Source organism: Neolamprologus brichardi, chromosome 16 (genome assembly GCF_056152115.1).
Source record: "Neolamprologus brichardi isolate AB-2024 chromosome 16, ASM5615211v1, whole genome shotgun sequence".
Taxonomy (NCBI): Eukaryota; Metazoa; Chordata; class Actinopteri; order Cichliformes; family Cichlidae; genus Neolamprologus; species Neolamprologus brichardi.
In genome coordinates this window covers 2,683,725-2,692,925 of record NC_142119.1, presented here as the reverse complement: position 1 = coordinate 2,692,925, position 9,201 = coordinate 2,683,725, and the positions used below count along the sequence as shown (strand labels likewise).

The 9,201-nt window shown below is 38.6% G+C and overlaps 1 protein-coding gene across 1 annotated transcript; it reads left to right on the top strand.

Moving 5' to 3' along the window:
- Positions 1-1,533: 1,533 nt before the first annotated feature.
- Positions 1,534-9,056, top strand: LOC148098106 (peptidyl-prolyl cis-trans isomerase FKBP7-like). The gene is made up of 4 exons (XM_087830086.1): positions 1,534-1,843; positions 2,285-2,436; positions 4,849-4,976; positions 6,788-9,056. The coding sequence occupies exons 1-4, from the start codon at positions 1,614-1,616 to the stop codon at positions 6,947-6,949; spliced, it is 672 nt and encodes a 223-aa protein (XP_087686212.1). The 5' UTR covers positions 1,534-1,613; the 3' UTR covers positions 6,950-9,056.
- The last annotated feature ends 145 nt before the right edge of the window (positions 9,057-9,201 follow it).

The following is a 9,201-nucleotide window of genomic DNA, read 5'->3' as shown; positions in this document are numbered from 1 at the left end:
TAAGTTTTTACAACATGTTTACAGAGAAAAGGTGGCTTAATTACGCTACTTTTACCGGGTTTATTATAATGTTATTAGATTCTTTCATTCCTTATTATTCCGTATCATTATCATTATTATTATTATTGTTGGTGATGGTGGTTTTCTAGTTGTTATTATGATTAAAGGAGATTTGGTGGTTGAATGAGAAAGTACAAGAGAGAATTCGAAGGAAAAGGCGTATAATGAGTTGTATGTCAGGCTGGACGCTAAGGAGCGAGAAAAGGATTTGTATTGATTGGCAGGGCATATGAAGCTGGAGAGGACGTGCAGCAGGTTAGGGTAATTAATCCTAACAGAAATCTACTAATGAGTGACGAGAGTGTGCTGAGATGATGGAAGGAGTACTTTGAGGAGATGGTGAAAGAAGAAAATGAGAGGGGAAGACAGTTTGTGAATCAGGAAGTGCAGAAGATTAGTGAGGAGGATGAAGAGTGGAAAGGTAGCTGGTCCAGATGACATATCTGTGGAGGTTTGAAGGTGTCCAGGAGAGAGGGAAGTTGACTTACAGATGGATAAAGTTGATGCCATGAGGGCATCTTAGAAGAGGATCAACTATTTCCTATGAAGTTATGGGAAATAGTTATTCAAGCTATGTTAAAAAGAAGGGTGAGTATCTTCAAGCAGCAGCATGACTTCAAAGAAAAAGACCTCTACAGATGTGAGGCACGACAAGTATGAGGACAGTGATGTTAAAGTTTTCACTGTGACTGAGCGGGATGGACAGGATTAGAAATGAGTACATCAGAGGTACAGATCAGGCTGAGCAGTTTAAGCATGGAGGAAGAACGAGGAGACTCCAGGCAGGAAAAGAGGAAGCTCAAAGAGAAGATTCATGGATGTCATGAAGGAGCAGATGCAGAGGGCTGATTTGAAAGAGAAGATGATACACTGTGGCACAGTGTAAAAAAAGCATATACTACTACTATTAATAATAATAATAATAATAACAATAAAAAATAATAATAATGATGATGTGTGCATTTCAATGTATTATTATTGTGCTGTACGCAATAATAATATAATAATATTAATAACAATAACAAAATAATAATGATTATTACATATTAGCAATTATGCCTAAAATTATACTTATATAATTCGATTTTAATTAATTATTGCGATTTTGAGCATTTTAATTATTATATAAAATATCATACATATTGAGCCTGCGGAGCCATTGCTTTTCTTCAGGCAAAATTTCAGTGGATTCAGGAAAAAGGCGCAAACTAAACAAAATGTTCAAATTCAGGGAATCAAGTGTCTAACACTCACTTTTGCGATGAGCACGTAATCTGTAGTTTTATACAGCAATATACAGCTTTAATGTAAGATTTCGGATGCAGAATTAACATCACATTATTTATTTGTTTATTTTTATTTACGTAATAATTCTGCAGCCCGGTACCTGTTGAAGGGAGCATTTCTACCCTCGGTATAGTCTGTCAGGAAAAGCATGCGCAGTTTCTCCAACCCAGTTTGAACCCCCTGGCAGTCAGAACTCAGGGTAGCACGGCCCATCGTCTCCTACGTCCTCCTCAGTGTTCAAACGTCACTTTCAGAAGTTGCCACGAATGCAAAGCGGCATGATGTGGAGGTTACTGAGCTGCACAGTGTGCCTGTTTGTGTCCGCAGGGTTGAGTCTGCGGCCAGTTTGGGCCGCTGAAGAGGAGCTGGACGGAGAAGTGCAGACTGAAGTTTTATTTAAACCCGAGGAGTGCAGCCAAAGGAGCAAGAGAGGAGATCTGATCAATGCTCACTACGATGGGTTCCTCGCCAAAGATGGTTCCCAGTTTTACTGCAGGTCAGTGCTTTGAAAACAGAGTTATGTGTTAGTCCGATGTTAATTTGGAGCGAGTAATGAATGCATACTTAATCCCAAAGTCCTCTTTAATGTGTGTTTAAAATGCTGAAGCTCTATTTAAGCTTTAAGTATATTAAAGTGTAAAGGGATTGGAAACATTCCTCATTTTAAGTTTAAAGCAACCAAAATTAAAGTGCACATTTAGTCAAACTTATTCAAAGATTGTTGATTCAATTCAATTCAATTCAATTTTATTTATATAGCGCCAAATCACAACAAATGTCGCCTCAAGGCGCTTCATAGATACAGAGAAAAGCCCAACAATCATATGACCCCCTATGAGCAAGCACTTTGGCGACAGTGGGAAGGAAAAACTCCCTTTTAACAGGAAGAAACCTCCGGCAATGATGTTCTTTGTCTCTGCTTTTAATTCTGTTTCAGTCGTACAGACAAGGATGGACAGCCTCAGTGGTTCGTTTTGGGTGTGGGACACGTCATTAAGGGACTGGATGCTGGGATGATGGGCATGTGTCCTGGAGAGAAGCGAAAACTAACCATCCCATCAACCCTGGCGTTTGGAGAAAAGGGCAAAGGTAAAAACATCTAGGTCACAGGTGTCGAACTCCAGGCCTCGAGGGCCGGTGTCCTGCATGTTTTAGATTTGTCCTTGATCCAACACAGCTGATTTAAATGGCTAAATTATCACCTCAACATGTCTTGAAGTTCTCCAGAAGCCTGTCAATGAACTAATAATTTGATTCAGGTGTATTGAAATAGGGTGATATCTAAAACCTGCAGGACACCGGCCCTCGAGGCCTGGAGTTCGACACCCCTGATCTAGGTGGTGGTAGGTGTGCTGATTATGCATTTCCCTACAGGGGTGGTGATGTGATTTTAAGGTTTTTATCATTAAAACTCAGCTATACTCAAGGTTAGGCCTTAAAAGGTTATCAGCAGTTTTAAGTTGCTTCTATCACTTCTTGTTGTGGTGTTCCCCAGGGCTCAGTTCTCGGTCTTGTTTTATTTTCTGTCTGTGTGCTTCTGTTGGGTCCAATAATCCATTAAGAAGTGACTGTGAAGCCCCATAGAGGCCTTTATATGACTGTTTCAGAGGTTGAGAAGTACAACTTGTGTAAAAATGTGGACACCTCTTTAAAGAAATAACTAAAAAGTCCTGAGATGTAAATAAAAATGTTTTCCATGAGCTTTGAGGTTCTGCAAGTTGACTTTGTTTCAGTGATTTGAAAGCGTTGAAGAAATTAAGTTTAAGTAAATCAGTAGAAAATCTTAGTGTTTGCTTCAAAAATGAGCTACAGCAGCATCTGTCTTTTTTATTATTCATTACATACATATGCTGTGTTTTCTCAACTCTGTTTTGTGTGATATTAGTTGATTGTTGCAGGTCTGCCTTCATGCTGTCTTATCTTCTTTTACAGCCCTTTAACTGAAGGGAGATACCTCGCAGTGTTTGCTACTCTTCTCCACATGGCATGTCCTGTAAGCATGCAAAGATCTTCAAAGGTCTCCTCTTCGTTTCTTCTTTGTATGTGTTGGAGAACTTTTGGAGAAGTAATAGTTGATTCTTTGATTAATACTAACTACAGTCCTCTGATAGTGGTGTGTTCAGTCTGGGATGTTGCATTTCACCCTTTGGGTGTGAAAGAAATGTTTCTTCTGATTAGAGTGCATGTTTTAGTTGCCCCCTGCACTAGTTGGCTTTATAATTACCCACAGACACTGAAACAGAGCTTCACTGATTCTTCTCTCTGTACCCTCTGTTATTCTCTGTACATTAACTGCATGTCAATCTAATATTCTTTTGCTCTCTTGCTCGTATAAAGCATATTTTAACTTGTTTGATTTTAACCAATGGCAGTCATTTTCCAAGGTACCTTTGTGTCTTTATTATACAATAAAAGAGAAATGGTTTGTAATCTAAAGCGTAAGGTGAGAAAATCTAAAGATACTGCAGAATAATATGTAACCATAAAACATTTGGGTCAAAAACATGGACTTACGATTTTTCCCAAACAGCTACTAAACAGACTGATGAAAAAAAAAAACATAATTTCACTTTGTAAACACTGAAGAGGAAGATTGTACTACAACACAAGCCATATTATTTGTCAGATAATTACTATTAGAGGCGACGGCTCACATAATACAAACTTAGCCATAATGTAATTTAGTGGGTGGAGCCAGAGGCTATAAGGTTTGGGTTAATATTGCTGTAAATGGTAGTAGCAGGGCTTCCTGTGCCTGAAGTTACCATCCTGGATTTGCAAACAGAGTTCCACAAGTATACTTGATCCCATCATGCTCACATCTTTCATTAACATCGTGTCTTTTGTAACAGATTGTAATGTCCATACTCATGCTGAAGATGCAGTTGTGTGTTGCAGAGCTGTGACATAGGGGGGAATTAGCAATGGAGACCAAAACAGATTTTGTATCAGGATGTAAACGTGTTTGTTTCTGCTGTAAAGTCTGGACATTTTAACATAGAAGTGTATGGAGACTGAGTCACTGCTGGAGCTTCAAGTGGACATTAGAGGAACTGCAGTTTTGACACTTGAGACTTTTTCTGCATTGTGTAATTTAATGGGGTAAAAACAGACGTAAGCAGCCGTACATGACTTTTACATAAGATCAGTTTAAAAAAAATCTTCTGGTCTCTTGGGTTTTGTGTAAACCTTCAGATTCACATTTTCAACACACATATTTTTCTTTAAGCTTCAGAGCAGTGTCTATAGTTTTGCTCTCAAATCATATTTTTGAACACAAACCTATTCTGCTTGAACCTACTGCGTACTTTCATGCCTTTATATTTTGCACTGATTAAAGTCACTACCATGTTACTCAGTGATTAATCTTTCTCCGTCGGTATCTGCTGTTTTATTCAACTCAGCACAAAAATCTGAAATCAGTAGCTGAGCCACCAATCTGATAAACTTCTTCAATGATAATGAATCATCGGTCATTTAAAATGTTGATGTTTTAAACAGGTCCGGTGCCTCCTAATGCCACCGTGGTCTTTGAGGTGGAGGTCCTCTCTGTGTCCAAGGGACCACGCACCATGGAGGCTTTTGGAAGGATGGACCTCGATAAAGACAAGAGTCTCTCAAAGGCAGAGGTAACTTTATTTTATAACCTGGTAATTACAATTGAAGCAAGGACACATGCTTATGATTTCTATCATAAAATAAGTCCTTTGTAATCCAATGACAGATGATCCCAATTCCACTTATTCAGCCTGACATCAGTCTTCAGTTCCAGGTCCGAATGCACCTTCAGTCCTAAATGACTGAATAGAAAAGTGAAAAGACAAAAAACTGCAGCACATTAATAAGGCAAGAGCCTGGAAACAGGGTCATCATATCTTAAGAACCAGATAAGCAGTCGAGCAGAATGGGCTTGTTTTATGCTGAAAATCAGGGTTATTAGGAGATACAAATGAGTACCTGGCCCAACTGCGTATCTGTGTGTGTGCAGCTTAAACATGCGTAGAAAATACCTTCCTACAAATTTGTTTCTCTGTAATATCAGTCGTGAAACTGAAACAACAAACTACATGATTATTATGTAATAAAACAGGATCCAGCTCTGCATGAAATGTGCTTAGTTGGTCTCTTTTCGCACACAACTCTACCACTCTGGTGTATGTGGGTAAACGTGTGGCATTAAAGGCAAAAAACTGGGGTTCAACCAAAAAACAACAACAAAAAAACGGCCAAAAAACCTTTGTTCCTAAAATTAAGTAATTAAGACATTAAAAAGGTTATTTGGAGATGGCTGTACGGAAAGAACCCAGCAGATCAGCAGTTTCTGAAACACTCAGAAACATTCATACCACATTAAAAGTCACTGAAATCACCTTTCTTCCCCATGTGTACGTGCCTACATGCAACTGTGATTGATTTGATAGATCAAGAAGTACAACTGTACCTAATGAAGTGGCTGGTGAGTGCAGCCAGCTGAGTTCTCACACCAGGACGGTCTATGCAGAGCCATAAATCTACAGTCCAGAGTAAAAATATGTGATTCTGTGGCGAAATGTCCCTTTACATTAGAATCGGCTAATCTCCTGCAGGCTCCAGTTTCATGCAAACTCACAGACACAATCTTGTTCCTATCATGTGATTCTGGAACAGAAAGTGATGGTTTTCTTAAAATAAACCCGCGTCTTTACTTCTGCAGAGGCTGATCTCGTGGTTTAAATTTAAATGATCCCAAACCTGATAATCTGACTAATAATCATTGCCAGTGCAGTAACACATCAACCTGTTTTCACCAGCCCTACCGGAGATTATGTACCTTGCATGTTTATCATAGTGCATATTTCCACTCCTTCACATATAGTTGCCTCATAAAGAATAAAGGTTGCATATTATGCTCATTATCTCTATTTTATCTTTAAATTATTAACTGCAGTACCAAGAAGCTTCTAGCCCGCATGTTGTCTGGATGGGTAATACTGAAAGAAAATAGGAGAACCAGCTGCTGAGGTTTCTATAACATATATATATATATATATATATATATATATATATATATATATATATATATATATATATATATATACATATATATATATATATATATATACATATATATATACATACATACATACATACATACATACATACATACATACATACATACATACATACATACATACATACATACATACATACATACATACATACATATATACATATATATATATATATATATATATATATATATATATATATATATATATATATATATATATATATATATATATATATATATATGTTACGCTGTGCCTGACAGGAAATGTATCACATACACAGATATATATATATATATATATATATCTGTGTATGTGATACATTTCCTGTCAGGCACAGCGTGAGGGCGGCGTTATTAAAATTTTACTCTGAGTTGTTTCTCTGTTTCCAGGTGAAAGAATATTTGAAGCTGGAGTACGAAAAAGGGGGGAAGTCGCGTGATGACCCTTTCTACGAGAAGCTTATAGACGATATCTTCTACAAGAACGACGGCGACAAAGATGGCGTGATCAGTGCGAAGGAGTATAACATTTATCAGCATGATGAGCTCTAGCACTGTTTGTTTTTTTTTTAGTTTGTGTGTTATTTAGAGAGGAAACTAAAGGGAATACACACACACACACACTTCCACTGTTAGATGTGTACACTTTTTCAGTCACTCAACAGACTCACCACTTCTTCTTCATCTGGAAGTTTCCTGTTTTTCCCGCAAAGACTTTTGAACATGTAAATTCAGGCCTGCAGAAGTGAGGGAGTTTCTTCCTCTTTAGCGGTCATTTTGACCCATTTGTCGTTGTAATGATTTGGAAAACGTTTGCGGTGGAAATCATGGGCCAGTGACCTGTTACCTGTTTCCCACTGGCGTGAAGCCATTTCTGCCTTTGAGAACCAGCCCACACCGTCACTGGCGTGAGTACCCTTCATTCCAGTGTTTCTAGACCGTGTAAAAGATGGACTTCGCTACTCTGAAATCAGCCGTTGCTACTGCTGGTCCATCTGCTTTTTTTTAAGGACTGACCACAGTAAAAGTATCCTCAAAGATCAGCTTCAGTTTGGTGACAGTCTGTGCATTTTACAGCTTAAAATTTTGACTCAAGAGTTTGGAAACCCCATAAATCTTAATCTGATCCATAATCAATGGTCAGTCCTTGAAAAACCAGGTGGACCAGCACAATCCCACACAAGTGTGATCAGCCTGGAGCTCTTTGCATATTTGCCAATAAAGTCTTTGAAATTTATAAAAGGCTAATGGCTGCTCTTCACCAGAAACAAGTTAAAGCTGAAGCATGCCCATGATTTTACAGTGCCTGTCTTTGTGAACCACAGGTAGCGCCCTCTGGTGGCTGCTGAAACAAATTCAGGTTTCAGGCACTTTCAGACCATTTTCTATACAGTCTGTGGTTTCTAACAGAAATTTGGGCTGAGGAGGAAACATCTGAGGGCTGCTTCCGGTGGAAAATGGGTAAAAGAGGCCCCCCAAATAATCAATAGTGACAGGGAAACACTAAATGGGATTAAAATTCTGGTGATCAGGGCCTTTTTCTACGAAGCATAGGTATGAGTATGCTCACATGAAAGAGCCAGGATTTGACCACTCGTGAACGTGCACAGGTGTACTGGCAGCGAATGCCGATGGAAACATGACAGCAGCAGTGTGAGAAGAAAAGAGCCGTATGGTAATAAAATTCTGAAAACTCAGAGCTGTTCTAGTAAGACAGAAGATTATTTAGTTATTCCTTTAAATTAAGTTGTTTGGATGCACGTACCACAGTCTCAGCCTTATTCTTTCATTTGTAACCTGCACTGTTTAATGTTCTAAGAGCAAGTAAAGATTAAATAGAAAAATAATTCAAACTGGCAAAAAGGTCAAACCTTTAAGGTGTGCAAGCGCATGGCTTAGCCGCCCTGTCATACTATCTTAAAGCTTCCAGAACAATAAAGTTGACTTTGAATTGTTTGTAGCAAACAGGCAGAAAGGCGAGTAATAAATTTGCTTCCAAGAATTTCCATTTCTTACTTACGGTCATCAGATAAAGACAAAAAAACTTGAGACTCTTGCTGTTTGCACTCCGAGGTCTGAGGGATCTTCTAGGAATGGTGACAGATTTCAAGGAGAACTGATTGGTCAGAAGGTGGTGATTTCATATCTGCAGCATAGGTTACCATGACAGCGCACTCATGGTAGAAGTGGTACTGCTGAAAACCTCCAACTTTAACCTAAAGTTACCGGCTTCGTAGGCTGAGCTCCAAATGTTGTTTTAGGGCAGATTTTTCCTTTAGGAAGCAGACAACCAGTAAAGCTGAGCGAGCTCGAGTTCAGTCTGAAAGTAAGAATATGTGCAGCACCTGTGAAAATGTGCAAACACCACTATATATTTTGCCATTTAAAGGTTTTTTTTCCTTCAAGTTTTCTGAACTTTGATTCAACTTTCAGCCAAAACCGAAGGATTGCACAACGTCCTGCAATCAGCCATGTGATAAAGTCTTCTAACATGAACACAAGAACAAACAGCTCAGAGGATCCCGGCTGCCTCCGGGCCTCACAGCTCCCCGGATCAGCAGTGTTTCTCTCAGAAACCACGTCTGTAAACATCTGTGTGTAAAAGAATGAACTGTGACACAAGTGAACATAACTGATAATAAAATTGTGTTTTTGTCTTGGTGTGGTCAGATCTGTGTTTGAGTGTATGCAGAGGGAACAGATGAACGAAGAGGAGGAAAATCCTTAATATAGAGGACAGAGTGCCAAAATCCTAAATAAAAAAGTACCTCACTAATAAATCAATAGGACAAAAAATATCTATC